Genomic DNA, 24390 nt, shown 5'->3' with positions numbered 1-24390 from the left:
ATATAGAAAATTTTCCAGTTAATGTTAAGACTTTTAGTTGTAGTCATCTGTCGGGGTGCTAAAAAATTATTGGGCATTAATAGATGATATTCTCGCCCATTTTATTGCCCTCAAATTTGGGTCAAGAGGCACTCTACAGGTCAGACACGGTTCTATGTAACAGAGCTTTATGGGGGTGTTTGTCGAGTCCTCCACTGTAGAGCAGCGAGACTCAGTTGGCAGATGGTGGCCTGTGTCTCCACTAGCGATGCCAGCCTTTTGAACTCTGCCCATTTTGCCGAGCCTGGGATGTAAATTAAGTTTAGACTACACTGCTCTGTGTTTGAATTAAATTTAGGAGTCTGATCTGAGGTGTATGTCTGGTTCGTGATGTCAATTCGGTTCTAGTCTTGAGAACGGAATTAATTTCTTGGTTCTGTTCTGGTATCTGAATCAATTTTAGAGTTCTGGAGTATAAATTAATTTTAGGGATCTGGATTATTTATTTATATATAGTTTTTATAATTATTACCATTTCTCAGAATATATAAGTGACAAAAATACCCCCCCCCTCATACTCCCCAACCCCCCTCATACTCCCCAACCCTCCCGTGCTGGATTCATTTTTGTTGCCTGAAATAATTTGAAAGTTCTGAATATGTTTTGGGATCTAGTCTGGGTTTTCATTTACCATATTTTCATCCAACAAGATGTACCTGTCCATAAGACGCACCTAGAATTTAGAGGGGGAAAAATAAGAATAAAAATAAAAAATTTCGCCAGACCCCTGGTGATTCTCGGACCTCATGTCAGACAAAAAATAAAAATCTTCCTGTTCCGGACGTAACCACAGCTTCTGAGATCTAGCGCTCTCCCAGCAGCGCCATTCCTGTACTAATGAGTGCCTCCAAAATGGAAGCGCTCATTAGTATTTAACCTATAAGACGCACTGACATTTTTCCCACCACTTTTGGGTGGAGGAAAGTGCGTCTTATATGGTGAAAAATACAGTAGTTTAGAGGTCTGGACTAGGTTCTAATTTTCTTAAACTGATTCATACCCCAGAACAGATCCCTCAAATTAAGGGTGCATTTACATCACTGTATACATTTTGCAGTCCCCCCAAAAAATATGGATGAAGTCTGTGTTGCATCCGTATTTTTTGCAGATCCATTGTAACAATGCCTTATCCTTGTTCGCAAAGCGGGCAAGAATAGGACACACTCTGTCTTTTTTTGCAGTGAATGGGTCCGCATCCTATCCGCAAAAAATGCGGATCAAAAATACAGTTGTGTGAATGGGGCCTAAGTCAATAAAAAATATTTGACCCCGACATATGTAAAGGCACTTAATTCATAATTTGCCTATAGTCCTAAGGGCTCATTCAGACGGCCGTATGCTGTCCGCAAAAATGCGGATCAGTTTTTTTTGCGGATAGTTCAGCATGTCCGCAAAAAAAACGGATTCCATTCTGTTTTTTTGCTGATCCATAGACTTCAATAGGGCCATGTCCTGATTTTCACAGACAAGTATAGGACATGTTTAATTTTTTTGCTGAGCCGTGCAATGGAAGAAAAGGGCCCCATAGAAGTGAAGGGGACAGCATCTAATCCGCAAAAAAACGGATCCACGTTTGAATGTGTTGCCTATTTTTTTTTTATTAATGGATCAATTTATACTCAGTTCACTATCTGGACTGTATTTCAATAAGGGGCTGGAAGCTGCGCGCTAGCTCCAGACTCCCCCCTATTCTTATGCTGAATACACTTGTGTTTAGGCTGAATACACTTGTGTTTAGGCTGAATACACTTGTGTTTAGGCTGAATACACTTGTGTTTAGGCTGAATACACTTGATGCCAAATACACTCCATTATGCTGAACACACTTGATATCAATAGGCTACACCCCTGCTCTAACAACACTCTCAATGACTGTCCTCCGACATGTTTCGCCAGCTAACCTGGTATCTTCAGGGGATCGGACAGTCCACGCATTGGTGGGCGTGGCATGGATCTTTTATAGACTCCCACGGTTGTGTCCTATCTCTATACCAATTATGTGATCCATTACATTACATTTAATTGTCATCTGCTTAGCCATTGGGCAAGGTGTATCAGACGCTCCAACCTTAGGAATCTCCACGTATCACCTACTATCCTCCCAAATCTCGCATTATCTTACCTAGTCCCGCGCAGGTCATCGGACTTAAACGTCTTACCCTTAGGGCTTTCATTCCACGCATTTCACGATCACGGTGATCGTTACTGCGCATGTTTCCGGACTTAGGTGATTTTCTATCACTCCACAATAATTGCACTGCTCTAGACTATGCATTTACAACGCCGATACCATTTGTAGCATACTCACATCATTAATTCAATGATTCCTGCTCTATACATGCTTATTTGTAGATGGACATATTCAATAAAGGAAAAAACATGATTAACCATAAGATAACTGATTAATATAAAAGAATGTAAATCATGTTATGTGTGCAAGATATAGAATGGATTCGCTACTTGATTTAATTTGAATGTGTACAAATTATGATTTTTGGCTTGATACATTAATTACACAATTTTTGACATGATTTACATATTTATGCTATAGATAATGTACCCACTTCTACTATTTGTCAATCATGATTATTACACATTAGATATATACACCCTATAGTAATATATAATTATTATTACTGATGTACAGGCCTTTTCTGCCAGTGCAATAGGGGCTATAAAGTAGGGTTGTTGCGATACCAAGATTTTGATTCGGTTTCGATACCATAAAAAAGTATTGCGATACTCGATACCATTCGATACCATTCTGTTACAGCGTTTATTGGATAGGATTTTTTTTAAATATATTAGTAGTTTGGACTTTTCGGACGTGGCGATATGTTTATTTATTGTTTATATATTTTATATGTAAAATTGGGAAAAGGGGTGATTTATACTTAATATTTTGATGTTTATTTTTTATTTTTTTTACTTTTTATTTAATAACCATTTCCCCCTTAGGGGCTAGAACCTGGGATCTTTTAATCCCCTGTCCTATTCACCCTGATAGAGCTCTATTAGGGTGAAGAGGACTTCACACTCTCCCTGCTGCCCTGTGCACAGTACACACAGCAGCAGGGAGCTGACCATGGCAGCCAGGGCTTCAGTAGCGTCCTGGCTGCCATGGTAACCGATCGAAGCCCCAGGCTTACACTGCTGGGGCTCCGATCAGAAGCTGCCACTGCCACCAATGAGGAGGGGTGTTCAGGGGGTGGGGGCGCACTGCGCCACCAAAGATTTTAATACTTGGGGGGGCGGCGGCACTGCGCCACCAATGAAAATGATTGTCTAATACAGATGCAGGAGGCGGGTGCCGGCGGCAGAATCACATAGCCTGCACCCGCCCTCTATGACAGGGCGTTGCGATCCGCGGCAGTTAACCCCTCAGGTGCGACACTCTGCTCCCTGTCACAGAGGTCGGGTGCAGACTATGTGATCCTGTCGCCGCACCCGCCTCCTGTATCTATATTAGACGTTAATTTTCATTGGTGGCACAGTGCGCCCGCCCCTCTCTCCTGATTGGCAGCGGCGGCACAGGGGGAGGGAGAGAGTGACTCCTTCTCCCCTGTGCTGCTGAGGGAACATGGCGCGCGCTGACAGCAGCACGCTCCATGTTCTCTGATACTGGGCTGCGCAGTACCGCAGCCTAGTATCGATAAAAGTCAAATCTCGGTACCGAACCGATACCGGGACCAAAGTATCGATTGGGTATCGATATTTCGATACCCACAACAACCCTACTATAAAGTTCTTTTTAAACTCCCCACCTTCAAACATATCTCTATCTACGCATCCACATCTATCATTTTATTGTTATTTTTGTATATTTATTTACTGTATCGGCTAATAATTCCCTCACAATAATAGTAATACTTTTTCCAATTGAATATTTATATTAAATGGGAATATTAAATGGTAATTAGTAATATATCCCCAGCAATAAGTGTATTCAGCAGAATAATTGAGTGTATTTGGCATCAAGTGTATTCAGCCTAAACACTAGTGTATTCAGCCTAAACACTAGTGTATTCCGCCTAAACACTAGTGTATTCAGCCTAAACACTAGTGTATTCAGCCTAAACACTAGTGTATTCAGCCTAAACACTAGTGTATTCAGCCTAAACACTAGTGTATTCAGCCTAAACACTAGTGTATTCAGCCTAAACACTAGTGTATTCAGCCTAAGACTAGGGGGGAGTCTGGAGCTGGCGCGTAGCTTCCAGCCCCTTATTGAAATAGTCCAGATAGTGAACTGAGTATAAATTGATCCATTAATAGAAAATAGGCAACACAACTGATAGTTTTTTAATGGGTAGATTTAATGGTTAATAATAATGATTCAGCTGTAATAAAAGTTAAGTTTTATGGGAGTGAAAGGCATATGTCAAGATAAGGCAAAAACAGTCTGAGGACTATAGGCAAATTATGAATGGGGCCTAAGGGTACCGCTACACGGCAGTGTAGCAGGGCTGCCAAAGGTATGAATGTGGTTGCAGCATGACTCCCACTTCTGGGACCCACACGCACCTAAGCTTAGAATGGAGCGGGGAAGGTGGTGGCCAGAGGACCACCGCCAAGCGCTCTCCCTATAGGATTGAATGGGAGCGCACCGCCAGCTCGACTATTTTCGACGGCCCCATAGAAATGAATGGAGGGTGGCTGCGCATGCGCAGTGCGCCTTCCACAAGCTTCAGGGGTCCGTTCTTGATGTAGGTGCGGGTCCCAGAGGTGGGATCCGCACCTATCAGACAATGGGGGCATATCCTAGAGATATGCCCCAATTTTCTGAGATGGGAATACCCTTTTTAAGGGTCTGGTCTGGGTTCTGATTTACAGGGTTCTGGTTTGGGGTCTGAATGAGTTTAAAGGAAATCTATCAGCAGCAGGTTACAGAGCAGGAGGAGCTGAGCAGATCGATATATAGATGCAGGGGCGTAGCTAAAAGCTCATGGGCCCTGGTGCAAGAGTTCAGCTTGGGCCCCCGTCCCTCAGTGCTTGTTGGCAAGGGGCAGGGGAGCACATAGCCTTCCTGCTGCCTGAGGCAAACATTGAAAGGGCACCCCCTCATGCCAAATACTTAACCTAACCCCTTCCCTCCAGCCAGAGGTGTAAATTGACCAGTATGCACTGTCTTGTGTGGCACAAGGGTCTTTGGGCCCCTCAGGCTCCTGGGCCCGGTAGCGACTGCTACCTCTGCACCCCCTATAGCTACGCCCCTGTATAGATGGGAAAAGATTCAGTGAAACGTGTAATTTAATGTAATGTAAACAATCCTGCTTTTTCTGGGCTGTGAAGTCCAGGGGGCGGTCCTGTCCGTGATTGACAGCCTCCCCTCTATGACTGTTGTGGGGATTCTCTCTGGTAGGCAGGTTAGCGGACGCAATATGGAGGCAATGGACCAGGTTTTAAATCCATCTTCAGTGTTTAGTCACACGCATAACATAACAGAACAGTCCCTTTTCAGGCTTGGTTCTTCTTCACACACAGAAAAAACTAAATAACATTCACCTGGTATCCTGGGTGTCAGTTCACACCCGTCTGAATGCTCAGCCTCAAAGTCCACTTGCAGGCTGTAAGGCGGCCTGCTCACCTGACACACGGCCTTCAGACCTCGGCGCAGAGAGCTTCCAAAACCACAGCTTCACTGTGAAGTGGATGATAATCCACTCAGCTGAGACTGCTGGCCGGGTTTTTATATCCCAGCCAAAACCCGGCCTGGAGCGTGGGGAGTAGCCACCCACCCTGCACTTTGGCTGCTCCCAGTAAGAGCCGGCCCGGATCGGCTCTACAGCCATACTAACTAACAATTAGTGTCAGTCAGCACTAACTGCTGCTGACACTTAAAATTACCACCTCTTACCTCACCGAGGCCAGGAATCTCGGTGACACATACCTTCCGTCAATGACCTTTGCGCCTTCCTACACTGTATACAGAGATAGCTGTCAATCACTGATAGCTCCGCCTCTTGGACTTCGAAGCCCAGAATGAGCAGGAATTTAGATGAATAAATTACACGTTTTACTGAATCTTTTCCCATAAACTGTATATCAGCCTGCTCAGCTCCTCCTGCTCTATAACCTGCTGCCCGCAGCTCAGACACCGTGCTCAACCTGACAGCTTCCCTTTAAGAGACTGGTTTTGGTTGTGAGTTCATTTCATGTCTTTGATATAGGGCCAGAATTAATTTTTGGGGCATGGTCTGGGGTCTGTATGACGTTAGGAGCCTGCTGTGGGGTCAAGATGAACTTAGGGGCTTATTTGGGGACGCAAGTTCATTTTAGGCCTTTGCTATGGGCCTAAATTAAATTTAGTTGTCTGGTTTGGGGTCTGGTCTTAGGATCTGAATGAGTCTTAATAGTCTGGAAATATCTGGGGGCTTAATTAATGTAGGGGTCTGAACTGATTTACCCACCAAAAAAATGATAATATATAAATCTACAAAATGGGCGACATCAGTACTATTCGGGTTCAGCCTGGACCTTCACCTGACCTTCTGACCCTGATTGCTGACCCCGGTTTACATTTAGATGAACTGTTCCTGTGTCTGCCTGGAAATAGAGAGACCACTGGGGATCCACTGATCAGAAGATAACAGCTTTGACCACCAGGTTGTGTTATGGGCATCGCTGGGGTACAGTGTGAGGAGGCCAGCAAACAGCCCCTTATATCTCAGCTTCCAAGACAGACCTACATTTTGAGGTTTAGCTGACCGGTAAATTTACACTGCACCATTTCGACCATTGGTGACCAGTCTGGGTACACTGTATGTACTAGAATTCGGGTTTAAAGGGGTCGTGCTAGGATGGAAAGGGGGGTATTTGTCATTTTTCTGCAATCCCCTTAAGCCATCTGTTGCATATTTAAAGGGGTCGTATAACCTCGTTACATCTCGGTGAGAGTGAAAAGCAATCAAGCCCAACCTGCATTTGGAAATTTGCACCTTCCAACCATTCTAGAGCATCGGTTCTGATGACTTTATGATGTGCCATTCCTCCATTATTCCTGCAAGAAGTAGGAATGAGTGAATTTTAAGGTCTAGCTGGGTGTCACTGGCAGCGCTGCTTGGATAGTGTTAGACTGGGCAGGGACCCCTTCCCCCCCCCAAACTGGTAACACCCAGCTTGACCATAATTTCAAAATGCTTGTAATTCATTCTTAACTTCTAGCAGGAATAATAGACCATTTATAAGAATTGATGCTTCAGAATTGTTATTACATAGGGAATACAAGTCATTACTAAAACAGAGAGGTCAGGAGAGGGGACGGGTTCTCTTTAAGTTGGGGTTCATTAAGACGGCCGTATGCTGTCCGCAAAAATGCGGATCCGTTTTTTTGCGGATTAGATGCTGTCCCATTCACTTCTATGGGGCCCTTTTCTTCCATTGCACGGCTCCCAAAACAAATAAAACGTGTCCTAAACTAAGCCTCTGCAGCATTTTGACAGGGTGGGGTCACGTCCTATTGGAGGATGTGGTCATGTGGAGAGGACGGCTTCTGGCGGTCCGTGTACGGAGAAGATAGTGGGAAAAAAACCGCACAATGTACACCCTATTTTAAAGAAGACCCGTCTGCTCTCCTGACCTGTCTGTTTTAGGACATGATTGGATTCCACCTGAAATAACACTGTACCTTGTGCCATTCCTCTGTTATTCCTCCAGAAAATGTCCTAAATAAATAAATTGACAACTTGGCGTTACCAGTGGTGCCAGTATCGGGGGGATGTGACGAGAAGAATAAGAACACCCAGTGGTCAATGTATTTGTACATTTTCAGGAGGAATAACAGAGGAATTGCACAAGATGCTCTACAATAGTTATTTCATGGGGAATGCAAGTATTTAGTAATACAGAAAAGCCAGGAGAGGTAACGAGTTCCCTTTTAAAGAAGACAATTCCTTTAAGAGGTCCCTGGAGCACCTTCCCCTCGTACCTAGCGGGACACAGTGTTGCTTTGTTTTATTGTGGGTCGAAACTGGACTCTTGATAGATTGGGTAACGCAGGTTATTGGCAAATGTCCTTTATATTGTGCAATGAGGTTTTGGATTACGTTGGGGGGGGGCAGATAATGCAGGATAGGAATGCAGTTCCTATCTCTGCTGCGGATGATGAGGCAGTAGTCTGTGCCATGTTTGTCTACGTTATGTAATACCCCAGCAATGTTACTTGCAGAATGGCTGTAAATCCCACGCCCGTTCCCCCTCGTGCCCGTACATCTGCCAAGAGCCGCTGGGTGCAGATGATATAATTTAATGGATTATGGGCGCACACGGCTTTTATTCTTCTGAATGTTTTATCTCTTTGTGTAATGACAGCGCGGTGTTTAGCGGCAAAGGCCCGGAGAACAGACAATGAGCAGAGGCTGTTAGCCTGACGTCCGGCGCCTACAGACGAGTGAATGTCAGCTGTGCCTGCCCAGCGGTCAGCATGGCATCGTTATTATACACTCATTATTACCAGACTTTCTTGTTAGCTTGTTTTTAGGTCAAATGCCAAACGAAATGCCAAATCTGCACTGTCCCCTGTAGGTCCTGCAAGATTAAAAGGGCAGCTCCAGATTCAGTCACATCAATGGTGTAGTAATGATTGTTATATGGTAAGGAAGTTGTGAAATATAGGACACATATCTCATATTCAGTATATCCTGAGTGTAAGAGTGGTTGTCACTAGGCAGGAGCGAATCGACTTCGGATGAAACATCCGAAGTCGATTCGCATATTAGAATGCATTGGCTCTGATGAGCCGAAGTTATTGGAACTGAACCCGGGTTCGGGAAATGGTTTCTTACAGTACAAATTAATTTATGAAGTTATTGCGCAAAGTCTCGCGAGACTTCGGCTCATCAGAGCCAATGCATTCTAATACTGTAACGGAGCTCCTGCTCCGTACAGTATTAGGCTCCATTCAGACGTCTGTATGAATGATCCGTATCCGTTCAGCAATTATGCAGAACGGGTGCGGACCCATTGCTTTTTCAATGGGGCCGGAAACGAAGCGGACAGCACACAGTGTGCTGTCCGCACTTCCGGTTCGTGGCCCCGAACTTCCGGTCCACGGCTCCACAAAAAAATAGAACATGTCCTATTCTTGTCCGCAATATCGCATTTTCTATTATAGTGCTGGCCATGTGCACATGGCCGGTGTCGGTGTTTTTTCGGATCCGCAAAACAGTTACGGGCATGTGAATGGACTCTTAGAAAGTTTTATGTGAATCGACTTCAGATGTTTCATCCGAAGTCGATTCGCTCATCCCTAGTTGTCACATTATCAAGTTTATTACTTAACAAGCTAAACTAAATATTTGTAATACATCACTAATACTATGTGCAGTGTACGGTAATATAGCTACAGTACTATAATACCGCCTCCAGGTGCAAGAATATAACCACTATAATACTGCTCCTATGTACAAGAATATAACTACTATAATACTGCTCTTATGTACAAGAATATAACTACTATAATACTGCCTCCTATGTACAAGAATATAACTACTATAATACTGCCTCCTATGTACAAGAATATAACTACTATAATACTGCTCTTATGTACAAGAATATAACTACTATAATACTGCTCCTATGTACAAGAATATAACTACTATAATACTGCTCCTATGTACAAGAATATAACTACTATAATACTGCCTCCTATGTACAAGAATATAACTACTATAATACTGCTCCTATGTACAAGAATATAACTACTATAATACTGCTCCTATGTACAAGAATATAACTACTATAATACTGCCTCCTATGTACAAGAATATAACTACTATAATACTGCCTCCTATGTACAAGAATATAACTACTAGAATACTGCCTCCTATGTACAAGAATATAACTACTAGAATACTGCCTCCTATGTACAAGAATATAACTACTAGAATACTGCTCCTATGTACAAGAATATAACTACTAGAATACTGCTCCTATGTACAAGAATATAACTACTAGAATACTGCCCCTATGTACAAGAATATAACTACTATAATACTGCCTCCTATGTACAAGAATATAACTACTAGAATACTGCCTCCTATGTACAAGAATATAACTACTAGAATACTGCCTCCTATGTACAAGAATATAACTACTAGAATACTGCCTCCTATGTACAAGAATATAACTACTAGAATACTGCCTCCTATGTACAAGAATATAACTACTAGAATACTGCCTCCTATGTACAAGAATATAACTACTAGAATACTGCTCCTATGTACAAGAATATAACTACTAGAATACTGCCTACTATGTACAAGAATATAACTACTAGAATACTGCCTCCTATGTACAAGAATATAACTACTAGAATACTGCCCCTATGTACAAGAATATAACTACTATAATACTGCCTCCTATGTACAAGAATATAACTACTATAATACTGCCTCCTATGTACAAGAATATAACTACTATAATACTGCTCCTATGTACAAGAATATAACTACTATAATACTGCCCCTATGTACAAGAATATAACTACTATAATACTGCCTCCTATGTACAAGAATATAACTACTATAATACTGCCCCTATGTACAAGAATATAACTACTATAATACTGCTCCTATGTACAAGAATATAACTACTATAATACTGCTCCTATGTACAAGAATATAACTACTTTAATACTGCCTCCTATGTACAAGAATATAACTACTATAATACTGCCTCCTATGTACAAGAATATAACTACTATAATACTGCCTCCTATGTACAAGAATATAACTACTAGAATACTGCCTCCTATGTACAAGAATATAACTACTAGAATACTGCCTCCTATGTACAAGAATATAACTACTAGAATACTGCCTCCTATGTACAAGAATATAACTACTAGAATACTGCCTCCTATGTACAAGAATATAACTACTAGAATACTGCCTCCTATGTACAAGAATATAACTACTAGAATACTGCCCCTATGTACAAGAATATAACTACTATAATACTGCCTCCTATGTACAAGAATATAACTACTATAATACTGCCTCCTATGTACAAGAATATAACTACTATAATATGCCTCCTACTGTATGTACTAGTTAGTGACGGTATGCTAGTGCCAACAATGCAGTTTTCATGTTGGACTGCTATGCCAGGTGACGGTCATTAGGTTTTGTGGTCTTTGAGGCATCTTGAAGGATTCCGAGATATGGATGTATCTGGAAAATGTCTATATGGTCTCCCGTTGAACCTTCTGGTTTTCTATGGTCAAGACGTGGATGGCTATTGGTGCCCACTATCTTATTTCAAGCCGCACTTTATCGTTTTGAAGGTGTATATTCTGAGTCACGTGTGTTCCATTAGTGAGCGGATGAAGACTTTATCCATCTGATGAATTATCTCCAATTAGAAGATAACGCTCCAAGTCAAATTGATTTGTAAATCTCAAATCAAGCTACAAGTTGCTCATCTCGAGATGTTTATCTTGTCGTGAGCTCAACATCCCCAAAGACCTTATTAGTTCTAACCAATCCCAACAATTTACATGATACCGAAGAATAAACCTAAAAGTAATTAACAGCGGACTCCTAATTAGTAGAAAATTAACTTGTCAATAAATCTATGGCGCTCTCCCTCTCCGGAGTTCGTCAGGCTTTTTGCAGTCATTAGGAGTAGTGAGTTTGTGTAAAGCCGATGATGAATACTACTAGACATCGACCAACAATGATGAAGCAAGCGGAGAGAATAATTAGCATTCCTTTCTCCGATTCTCCCTCAACCATAACATATTATACATTTGTTGAACTTTTTTTTTTTTTCCCCATTGATACAATTGTGTTTGGTCTTTGGTGGGGTGTGATAGTGGAGACCTTATTGATTTTGAGAAGAGGGAAGTCTTCTCCATTCTTGGTGGAGCAGTGGCTTAGAATATCTGGTCAAGTTTTACAGAAATGTTTAAGAGATACGGAAATGAAGAGTGATTGTACGCCTACAGCTGTTTCTCCACCGGGAACGGGAAGCGGGAACTCATTGAGTCTTAAGTTGCAATATAGAATTAGATCTCCCAGTGATTTTCCAAATGGAGGGACCACAACACCGTTAAATCTGATGACACATTTTAGTTGTCTGAGCATTTGGACTACTTCTTCATGATCCTGAAAAATAAGCCATTGCTAGACAACTCTGTCCCTTCCAGACTCTTCTGGCTGTGGCATATCTCTCATAAAACCAAAGGATGGACCATGTTTAACAATGTCGCAGAATCTGAACACCCCTATACACTTTAGATGGTTGACCGATGCTGCTAAAAACAGAGGGTTCTTCTCACGGCCACATAATGTACACCCCAATGAATTCTTATGTGTAAAAGGTCACCAACCTTGAAGGAAGTTTTGCCTGAACCCATGGATCTGATAAATATGCCATATGCCTCTTGTCCACATGCATAGAGGTCCAATGTAGACCTGGTGATACTACATATGGAAGAGGATTGTGGTGGTCGATGAATGTCACCCACTGCCAAGGAGAACTAAGTAAGGGAAGACAAACTCCTTCTCTTCGCTTTTCCTGGCAGTCGGTCACGTTGAGAGAGCCTTCCACCTCTCACTATGCTGAAGCATCTAAGAGGTCAAGTAGCAAATGTCTTTGGGTTCATCAAGATGGACAGGAGCTTTCAACTTGTGGCAGTGGTGACACCAGTCAGGAAGGAAGTAGCTAGCTTCTCCTTGTCAGTGCAAATTAATAGAACTTGTAGTAGAAATATAAAGATATAAACTATGTCCTCCCATTGACAAAAGCATCTCAATACCAGGAGATTAATGAAGGATTCAAACTCAGAAGAAAGGGAGAAGTCCCCAGCTCGTCCGTCCTTCTTGTCTGGAGTATTGGTGATCATTGATTTCCATTATGGGATCAGTAGCAGTCTCAAATTCCCACCTGCTTGTCTCATTTCTTTTGTGACTTGGTATTTAGAACGGTTGATGTTATATATCATTATATCTTTATGGAGATCCTGGAGTCAATGCTCAGGATTTCTGGAATATTGATTTATCTTCAAGGTCAAGTGAACACTCCTCTCCTCTTTCCCTTGGTAGAGCAGCACTTTGTGCTCCACAGCTGCTCTTCTTACCATAAGGGTCCATTCACAAGTCTGCAACTGTTTTGTGGTCCGCAAATTATGGAGACCGGCCATTTTGCGGACTGCACATGGCCGGCACTATAATAGAAATGCCTTTTTTTGTCCGTGGCTGTATTTTGCGGGGCCGTGGTACGGAATTGCGGCCCCATTGAAAATGAATGGGTAGGCACCTGTTCTGCAAAATTGCGGAACGGATGTGGACCCATTTTGCGGACAATTGAATGGACCCTAAATGAAGAAGTTACGACCATTGTCGGCCATTTTAGAGACCGAGGATAATATTATGTGGTCATCCGGTCATTGACTGCACACTTACATTAATACAGAATCTGGCAATTTTGTATATATTATTTTATTTTGCGTCTTTTATTAGTAGTCATGTGACCTTTTTATTTTTATTTTATTTTTTTCAGGAGTCCCCGATGGACATTTAGTAGCCGTCTGCTGAACAGCTGGAGAGAGTATGGTAAAGCACCAACCGCTACAGTACTACGAGCCGCAGTTATGTTTGTCATGCCTGACCGGAATTTACGGTTGCCGATGGAAACGGTATCAGCGGTCACATGATGACACCACTAAGGTAAGGGTAATTACTGTATATACTTTTTTTTTTTTCTTGTGTCATCATCAAGAAAAATTTTCCTTAAAGTGAGTCTCTTAAAAAAATCTTCAGAGGTGGATGTTCTTGGTGTAGAGCTCCAGATCCCCTGCCTATGTAGGGTTACATAATCTAGTTCTGTCCACCACTAGCGGGAGCTCACTGCATACAGATTTATTATTGAACCCAATGAGTCACCAGTATACATTAAGCTCTTAAGCTCCCCCTAGTGGTGGCTGCTGGTAGACAGAATTTAATCATGTAACTCTAAATGTGCAGGGGATTTGGAGCTGTGTATCCTTGGTGTTTAATGGTTGACATTCATGTTAAAGTACCGGAAACAAGGTGATGACCTATATGACATCAGGTGGGCAGTCACTCGGCCTCTGTAGGCCCCTGAAGAGAAGGCCTGCCTAGTAATCCACTTACATGGGAGCGTCAGACATGTCATTGCATAAGTCGACCATCCTGCCTTTCAGGAGTCTGGGAAAGCTGGATGATGGCTGTAATACGAAGGATAAGGGGTCTGTATACAAGGTTTGATTTACTGGAGATTTTAATGGGGAGGGGGCTCTTTAATGGAGTATATCAATACAGCATATGGCGGCGGCCTCTGTGTGCAGCACACGATGAGCCCGGCTGTTCCCTCCAGCTGCTCGCTCTATATATCTCCATTTTCTTGTGTTTTTATTTCTTCTTTTTTCTTTTTTTTTTTTTTTACCCTTCTGCGCCTTTGACTCGATTGATTTCTTTTTTTTTTAGCTTGTGTCTTGCAATAAGGAGCGCTCTTGTTTTCCCATTACCCATTATCCAGCTTTCCTGGGAACAGATCTAATCTACACAGCTGTTTCTTGGTCTAGAAGTGGTTGATTGCTGGGGCGTGCCCCTCAGTGGGGGGTGGAGGTCACAGTAGTAATGTATATTGTATGATTGCTCCGTATAAGCTTTAGTCAGTCTCGCTCATATTCTTTTTAAAATGCTTTGCACTGATTATAAACAAACTCTCCAGTCTCCTATTTCGGGTGTTTTCTGAAGAAGCACAGCTGCAGTGTAAAGCATGGAGGAGGGGTAGGTGCCTGTTGAGCCGCTGATGAGACAGGAGGCGGATTTTGGACTCAAATAGGCAATGCAGATAAAGGTATAGCTGACTCTCGACTACTCCCGCACACATGCACACTTGACTCGATTGAGTGTGCATGTGTTCTGAATAGAGATATGGGAGTGATCCTTTGAATGGCGGCTTATCACAGCTGGCCCCGCACAGTTTAAAGGGGCGTTTTGGGAGATCAGTATTGATGGCTATCCGCAGAAAGATCATCTATATCTGATCGGTCGGGCTCCAACTCCCAGCACCCCCGCTGATCCGTTTTTTGAAGAAGCCAGAGCGCTGCGTCCTCCTCACAGCTTACCAAGCACAGCGCCATACATTGTATAGTGGCTGTGCTTGGTATTGCAGCCCAGGCCCATTCACTTAAATAAGACTAAGGGCACTTTCACACTAGCGTTTCTGTTTTCCGGTATTGAGTTCCGTCCTAGGGGCTCAATACCGGAAAAAAACAGATCAGTTTTATCCTAATGCATTCTGAATGGAGAGCAATCCGTTCAGGATGCATCAGTTCAGTCCCTCTTACGTTTTTTTGGACAGAGAAAATACTGTAGCGTGCTGCAGTTTTCTTTCTGGCCAAAAATCCCGAACACTTGCCGGAATGCTGGATCCGGCATTAATTTCCATTGAAATATATTAATGCCGGATCCGGCCCCAAGTGTCCCGGCAAAACTGATGAAAGGCATAGAAAATGGTAAAGGAGACAGGCCCACTTATTTAGACCTGGCGTGAGCTAGTTGCGCCCCAATCTGCGCCTGTAATAGGCGTATTTCGGCTTAATAAATGACCCCCATAGTGTAATTCTAATAGACTCCAATCCTAACGCAATGGAGTCTACGAGATAAGCAATCGGATGATTGTTGTGGTTCCCTAGGGGAACTATAAAAAGGTTTCCCCAAAATGAAAGTAAAAATACACAAACAATAAAAAAAAAATGACACATCATGGGCATCGCCGCGTGTGAAAACACAGTACAGCTATTGAAATCCCATACGGCAAACAGTGAAACTGAGAAAAAAAAAAAGTCAAAATGGCCTATTTGCTGTTTTTTGGTCACTTCACCTCCCACAAAAAAGTGATTAAAAAGTGATAAAAAAACACACACTCCATAAAATGATATCAATAAAAAGTACAGCTTGCCCCGCAAAAAATTAGCCCTCACACAGCTCCGTGCACATAAAAAAAAGTTATGGGGGTCAGAATATGGTGATGCAAAGAAAAAGATATTTTTTCCAAAGTTTTTTTTTTTTTTGTATTAAAACACAAGAAAAACTATACAGATGTGGTATCACTGTAATCGTACTGACCCAGAGAATGAAGGGAACAGGTCAGTTTTACTGCATAGGGAACGCCGTAAAAACCAAACCCATAAAAATGTGGCAGAATTGTGTGTTTTTTTTTTATTTTATAATTCCACCCCATTTGGAACCCCCCCCCACTAACATTGTATGCAGCTGTAAATGGTGCCTTTAGAAAATATAACTTGTCCCACAAACAGCATGTGAAAGGAAAACTAAAAAAAAGTTATGACTTTAGGAAGGCAGGGAGTTAAAAATGAAAAATCACCCGGTCTTGAAAGGGTTAAAGAGGTTCTCCACTATTGACATTGCCTAAATATTAGAATGGCCCCTTGACAATAAGCTGAGCGTCCTCCCCACTTGTAAGCTGTGAGATGCGGGGAAACCTGGCATTAAGAGTTCACTCCCCCCTACAGCGCCACTACAGGAGAAATGACGTATTACACATTGTCCATTTATATCAACGGTTTGTAGGAGTAATCCAGGATAGTTTGGGTCCTCCAAAGAGAGACACTCTTTCTAACCACTCTACACTGTGGGCAAGAGAGGAGGATCCTGAGCAGAGGGTCCAGTCACTTTGAGTTCACTAATACGGTTTTTGAAAATGGGTTTTCTGTCCGAGGTGGACAATTCCTTTAATTATTGCACAACATAACATATATTATTAAAACGGGTAAAACCCAGTACAAATAAGGAGCACCGCAGCGTCGCCTTGACACACGCTTCACTCGGGTGCAAGTTACCGTAGAGACAAGAAATTCTTCAAGGGTGACTCCATGCTGTGGTCTGAACAGTGGGCAAGCATCAGCCGGAGGTGGTAACTTCTGTACGCCATGCCCTGACATTTCTGTGATGGTTGTGTCCAGGACGGAGGCCTCCTGTAATGTACCAGAACGGCATGTAAATGTTCTCCCGCAGTGAATAGATGACCGGAGATACAGTCCTGATCAAAAGTTTAAGACCACTTGAAAAATGGTAACAAATCTTATTTTACATTGTTGGATCTTAACAAGGTTCCAAGTAGAGCTTCAACATGCAACACGAAGAAATGAGAGTGAGACAAAACATTTTTTGAGCATTCAATTTAATGAAAACAACGAATAAACTGAAACAGGCTGTTTTTCAGCTGATCCAAATTTTAGGACCACATGCCTTTAAAAGGCCAAATCTGTGCAAAGATGTGGATTCATTGTCATCTTCTGTCAGGTAGTCGCACGTTGTGATGGCAAAGGCAAAAAAATTCTCCCTTTTTGAACGTGGTCGGGTTGTTGAACTGTATAAGCAGGGTCTCTCACAGCGCGCCATCACTGCTGAGGTGGGACGCAGTAAGACAGTCATTTGGAATTTCTTAAATGATCCTGAGGTTTATGGAACAAAAAAGTCAAGTGGAAGACCCAAAAAAATTTCACCAGCACTGAGCCAAAGGATCCAATTGGCTGTCCGTCAAGACACTGGACGATCCTCGACCCAAATTAAGGCCCTTACTGGTGCTGACTGCAGCCCCATAACCATCAGACGGCATCTGAGACTGAATGGCTTCAAAAACCAAAAACATCTTCAAAGACCTCGTCTCCTTGAACGCCACAGAACTGCTCGTTTGGACTTTGCAAGAGAGCACCAAACATGGGACATTCAAAGGTGGAAGAAAGTTTTATTCTCTGATGAGAAAAAATGTAACCTTGATGGTCCTGATGGTTTCCAACGTTACTGGCATGACGAGCAGATCCCACCTGAGATGTTTTCTACGCGCCACAGTGGAGGGGGCGCCATAATGGTCTGGGGTGCTTTTTCCTTCAGTGGAACAATGGAGCTTCAGGAAGTGCAGGGGCGTCAAACGGCCGCTGGCTATGTCCAGATGTTGCAGAGAGCATTCCTCATGACTGAGGGCCCTCGACTGTGTGGTAACGACTGGGTTTTCAACAGGACAACGCTACAGTACACAATGCGCGCAGGACAAGGGACTTCTTCCAGGAGAATAACATCACTCTTTTGGCCCATCCTACGTGTTCCCCTGATCTAAATCCAATTGAGAACCTTTGGGGATGGATGGCAAGGGAAGGTTACAAAAATGAACAACAGTTCCAGACAGTAGATGGCCTTCGTGCGGCCGTCTTCACCACTTGGAGAAATTTTCCCACTCAACTCATGGAAACGCTTGCATCAATTTTTGGAGGTGTGGTCCTAAACTTTTGATCAGCTGAAAAACAGCCTGTTTCAGTTTATTCATTATTTTCATTAAATTGAATGCTCAAAAAATGTTTTGTCTCCCTCTCATTTCTTCTTGTTGCATGTTGAAGCTCTACTTAGAACCTTGTTAAGATCCAGGCATGCTAAATATGATTTTTTGCCATTTTTCAAGTGGTCTTAAACTTTTGATCAGGACTGTATTATATCATCTGCCATCACTTCTGCCTCTGCTCCCGGGCGCCCCTATGAATAACTTTTTAATAAGATGCATTGTGCGCATAAATACCGAACAGAAAGCCTGTTAGTGTACGGAGATGTCATGGAGGGTTAGGACACCCCATTCAGGACCCTCCTCTATGATTCACTAAGCAACAAAGGCTTCATCCCTGGTGGGCCCAGCCAATACGTGAATTACATGGTCAGCCATCTTTTAATGGTTGGCATGTAATGCCACATTTTCCCTACGGGGGGTGAACAGAACTCTCCACCAGTAATCTCACTGATGCTCTGAGGTTCCAGGGTCCGGACCGAGACAATCCTTTTGTCTTCTGGAAGGTTTGACAATTTTCTAATATACTTTTTGTCTTACTTCTTCACTATTTTTAATATTTCCACTTGCTGTCAGTGAATTGAGGCATTCTTGCAGAGGTGGCAAACTATCCAGCCCTTATCTTTCTTAAAGGGGTTGTCCAATTAAGGTAACTTATCCTCTATTTACAGGATGGGGGATCGGCTGGGGTCTGACTGCTGGGGCCCCCATCGATCACGAGAATGTTAGGATCCCGAAAATATATGCAGGGATCCTCATGGGATTATAATCATCCCATTAGCCTCCATTGTGGTTTTTGGCGGGCAAATTTCCAGCCTAAAATGTGTATAGGTCGGTTAAAAATAGATGGTTGCTGGGGTCTGGGGCAGAGGTCACATTGGGTCAACAAGTGACCTATGGTATGACGTTGCTGGGCAAAAAATGCAGAGATGCCCAGCAACAGGTAGGGCATTGGTGGGAACTGTTTCAGGCGGCCCCCCGGTTTGGGCTATATAGTTGCGGTGGCTGTCAGCTTTGTGCTGTCAGCCCGACCGCATCTGAAAGAAGTGCTGCCCCCGCCCGCTACTGCTTCCCTGATGGAAGGATTCGTCGCGAAGCTCCGGAGGCACGCTGGCTGGAGTCCTGCATCGCTGAATGGTCTTTTTCTGCGGCGGTTCCTGTGGTGGTCGGCGATCCCCCGTGAAGTCCCGGGCCCGGCGGTGGATGAATCTGAAGAGGCTGGAGCTTCCTCTGCTGTGCCTGCTCTGTGCTCTTCAAGAAGAGAGAAGAGGCAGCGCACCCGTTTCTCTCCTTCCCCCTGCAGGTCTGTCCCGGATAGGAGGAGAACAGAGGCGCAGTTCTGCTTCTGCTGTGGATCGCGCCGGACGTAGCCGCAGGGATTTGACGTCACAGCCAGAGGTGCGCTCAGGATCTGCGTCCCCTGGAAACTTTGAGCAGCAGATTGGTTCCGCTTCTGTCCATAGGTGTCTGGGTTCCCTGAAAACTCTTGCAGTGAGAAGATCTTCATGTTTTTCACATCAGCACGGAAGGAGACGGCGAAGAATTAAACCTGCATCCAGCGCAGCACCAATCACTGCTGCTCCACTCAGGTGTCGAGCAGCGGGAGGGTGCGTGCCTGGAAGACGTGCCACCGCTCCAAGAGGCTTCTGCATCTTCTTCAGGTGTTCGGAGATTTCGACTCCAGCTGGTGGTAAGTGCCCCAGTGGTCTGGGTCCTGTTATTGCGTCTCTGTCCTCTGTACTTTCTTCTTTAAAAAATGTTGCCCCACCACCCCTAGCGGGCGATTTTTCTGATGCTTGGCGGTTTGGCGGTCAAGGGCCGGGTAGGGATTCAGATAGTGATGACTCTCTCCCTCTTCCAGCGGTATCCAGACATAAAGGAGTGTCAGAGTCATGTTATAAGGAAATGTTACCATGTGATAAATATCGCCTTTGAGCTTTCATCTCTCCATGTCGGTAAAGGAAAAGATATGGAGAAATGAATTTGTGGATATAAGGGAGGCTAAGTCTGAAGAGGACAAAAAGCGCCCCATCCCCCGCAATTTTACCAATCGGCTTTAAGCATACTGTATCTTCTGCAGCGTGATGGGTGAAAAATGTCCTACAAAATGTTCAGGACTTTTTCAGCATTTGGATAATATTTTAGAGGCGTATAAAAATTTTGGTGGGATTGGTTGGTTTGTGTATGATGAGAGTTTCAGACAGAGGCTGTCGCTGTATCCTAGCATTGCGATTGGGCACAAAGGATGTTGGGCTGTGGCTTAATTTAGTGTTGTCACAGCGTTCATCTTATTCTGCCCCAAAACAGCAGCCGTCCTCCGCAGTCCCGCAATCTCAGTTGTGTAGGCGGCCTGCGTCATGTAAGTGCCTTTTGTGGTGGCAGTCACCCGATGGTTCGCTGTTATAAAAGAGCTAACATGCCTACCTTGCCATCCACAAAAGAGTTTCTTGCCAAGAGCATCGACGCCAGTAAATCTGGTGACCCATGCGTCCTCGGCTAGAACGTTACCCAAGTTTCAAGATGGCGGAGCTGCTTCTTGACTGTTTTGCTTTTGGTTTTCAGTTGCCATCATTTTCTGGTTTTGGTTGTGAATGGGTTAATAATTGATCTTCTGTTGATCAATTTCCTGCGGTTGTGCAATCAAAATTAGCAAAAGGAGTTAGGCAGGGTTGCGGTTCCTTTCTCCTCTCCGCCTTTCGGCAATTTTCGCCTTTCTCCGTTGGCAGTTGTACCAAAAAAAGAACCCAATGCTTTTCGCTTGATTCATCAGTTATCTTTTCCGTATGGTGCGTCTTTAAATGATGAAATTGATAAAGCATTATGTTCGGTTAAGTATGCCACCCTTTGATTCAGCAATAGATTTAGTACGTAGGTTTGGGAAAGGCGGTCGTTCGGTCCGCCTTTCGCCTGTTACCGGTACATCCTTCTTGTTTTAATTCGCTTGGTTTTCATTTTCAGGGTTTATTTCACTTTGATAAATGTCTTCCCATGGGATGTTCCTGGTCATGTTTTTATTTAGAAGTTTTTTTCCTCCTTCCTTGAATGGGTAGTAGTAGCGGTTAGGCGTATGCGGGGAGCAGTGACGCACGATCTAGACGATTTTCTGTTCATTGGTCCAGCGGACGCCTCAGTGTGTTCGGAGGTTCGGAATCCTTTTTTTGCTGTCTGTTCTGAGTTTGGTGTTTCGTTAGCTGAAGATAAGACCGTTTACCCTACTAATTGTTTGGAATATTTGGGGATTGTCATCGATTCTGTAAAAAGGGAGTTTCGTCTTCCATTGCAAAAGGTGTCTAGGATTTGCATGGTGTTGTTAAAAAAAGTGTAAAGCCACGGTAAAGGACATTCAGTCGGTTTTAGGTATGTTACCTTTTGCTAGTAGGATTATGCCGATGGGCCGGGTGTTTTGTCGGCAATTGTCCGCAAAGATTGTCTGAAGAGGTTAAAGAAGATTTTATGGTTTGGTTAGAATTTTTTCAGCAATATAATGGCAGGAAGATTTTGTTTTGGCTTCTTTTATGGAGTTATTCACGGATGCAGCTGGTTTTGGTGCGTATTGGAAAGGGCACTGGTGCGCATCAGAATGGCATTTTGCTTGGGTAATGAATGGGGTGACTAAGAACATTGTTTTATCAGAGCTTTTTCCTGTAGTGGGGTCTTTAGTTTTATGGGGTAGTTGTTTTTCCAATAAGAGGATTGTTTTGCATGCTGACAATAAGGGTGTTTTATTTGCAGTTAACAGTTTTTTGTCAAAGTGTCCGTTAGTAGTTAAATTGTTGGAATCTGATTTGGTCCTGGGTATGTCTTACTTACAGTCATCTATGGCTCCGACAACGTGGTATGATCGCGTCCGTTCTTGGCTTCGGTGGTGTCGTTTTACCGCAGCTAGAGGTTGGTCTCCTTATTCTGGTGGTGAAGTTGCTGCATTGGCATTTTGTGTGTTGCGTTATTTACGGATGGTTTGGCTTATGCTACTGTTTTAAAGGTTCGATCTGGTGTTTCCTTTTTTCTTTGAGTTTTAGGTTCTCCTTGTATGTTGGATTATTTCTTGATTTTAGCAGATTTTAAAAGGTTACAAACGCGGTAATTGTTTTCCGGACAGCAGGTGTCCCATTTCACCTACGCTGTTGAGGTCATTGTGTCACGCTGCTTCATTGGTTTGCTTTGATAGTTTTGAGGCGTTGCTTTTTTCCACTGCGTTTTGTTGTATGTTTTTGTTTTTTGGTGCTTTTAGAATTAGTGAATCGTTTCCGAAGAATGGAGGGTCAAGTTTGGGTTTGGCTTTGCAGCATGTCCATATTCATGTTAATTATGTCCTGTTTTTTTCTTTCGACGTCAAAAATGGATCAGTCAGGTAAGGGTACCTGGATTCGAGTGAACAGAGTCGGGTCGGGTTGTATTTGTCCGGTGAGTATGGTGGTAATGTCGGTACTGGTGGTAATGTTTTCTTTGTGCATGCAGATGTTTCTCCATTAACTCAATATCAATTTCGGTCTGTGCTGTCTAAATGTTTACGGGAGCTGGGTTTGGAAGGTTTCCGGATTACGTTGCATTCTTTCCGGATTGGAGCCGCTACGGTGGCGGCTCGGTCTGGTTTGAGTGCGTCTGTGATTAAACGGATTGGGAGATGGTCGTCTAATCGTTTTAAACTGTATGTTCGTCCTGATTTTTCTGTAGATTGATGTTTGTTTATGTTGTAGTTTTCACAGGACTCCCTGTATGGATCATCGGCCATTCTTTCGTATACTGGTCCCATCGCAGAGCTTTAGAAAGATCGTACGGTGACCATCTCTCTTGGTCTACAGATGCTGTTCGAATCTATTGGAATGGAGTCAGGGGTCTTCAGTGGGAAGGTTTGATGGACGTGCTGTTAGAAATGTGTTCACTGTACCCAGACCCCGATATAATTATTTTTCATGATGTGGGCAAATTGGGTACCATTGAATTGAATTGGCTTTTTGTATGAAGCGTACTATGGTTGGGACCAGACGATTGTTCCCTGACGCCCGTTTAGTTTTTTCGGAGATGATTCCTTGTCTACTTTGGTTATCCTATTCTAATTTTAAATATTTGGATAAGATTAGGATACGCTTGTTTAATATGCCTTTAGTTTGGGGGTTTTCCTTTAGGCACGTGGACCTTGAAGGTGGTTTGCCCGGCCTTTATTTTTCAGACAAGATTCATTTGTCAGAGATCGGTTTAGATATTTTTAACTTGATCATGCAAGCTAGGATTGAAATAGCTGTAGGTGGGGTGGGGCCCATGCCGCCTATTTAGCCGGCATGGTCCGGTGAGTACAAAGTCGCTCACTGAAAAGGTGAGCAGACGCGTTAAAGGATAACTGTTATATTTTCATTTAAAAAAATCAATGTTAGCATATGTTACTGCTGCAGCAGCATTATGCATAAAGCAATCTTTGGTTTCTTCACTTACCACTGTTTTCCTTGAGTTTTCCCCCTTAGTTACGGCTGTTTTGAATCCTACATTATGAGGATCTTCTCAAGGTGGCTCCTCTGCCAGTTCTCTGAGGCCAAAACTGCATTCCCTCAGGTCACATACAAACTTGCTGTAGCCAGCAGCTTCCTGCCAGCCAATCAGATTGGATTACTGAGAGACACGCCTCCTCACTCTGAAGCCTAATGCAGGCATGCAGTGTGAAGGACCGCCCCTCTGTCTTCCTAGCCGGAGCAGTGGGAAGGGACAGGAGACATTAATGAAAGCTGTTATTATGAGGTAATTACAGATCTTTTGACAATCATTGACAGACTAAGGCCTTGTTCACATCAGCGTTCAGCCTTTCCGTTCTCCTGCTCCGTTATAGGAGCAGGAAAACGGAAAGGACGGATTCGGCTCATAACTGAGCCGAACGGAGCCTACGGACCTCATAGACCCCCATAGACTATAATGGGGTCCGTTAGGTTTCCGCTCAGAAGATGATTTTGGAGCGGAGACAAAAGTCCTGCATGCAGGACTTTTGTCTCCGCTCCAAAATCATCTTCTGAGCGGAAACCTAACGGACCCCATTAT

General features: G+C 43.4%; 1 protein-coding gene across 3 annotated transcripts in view; it reads left to right on the top strand.

Moving 5' to 3' along the window:
- Positions 1-24390, top strand: part of LOC120996513 (glycerophosphodiester phosphodiesterase domain-containing protein 5-like) — a 195241-nt gene that overhangs the window by 26046 nt on the left and 144805 nt on the right. For all 3 annotated transcript variants that reach the window (XM_040426457.1, XM_040426459.1, XM_040426458.1), the window contains exon 2: positions 13543-13709. In XM_040426457.1, coding sequence (XP_040282391.1) covers positions 13593-13709 — 117 coding nt within the window. In that variant the 5' untranslated portion in view covers positions 13543-13592. The remainder of the gene's footprint in view (positions 1-13542; positions 13710-24390) is intronic.

This window comes from Bufo bufo, chromosome 3, assembly GCF_905171765.1.
Source record: "Bufo bufo chromosome 3, aBufBuf1.1, whole genome shotgun sequence".
Lineage (NCBI taxonomy): Eukaryota > Metazoa > Chordata > Amphibia > Anura > Bufonidae > Bufo > Bufo bufo.
This window is presented reverse-complemented; position numbering and strand designations above follow the sequence as displayed.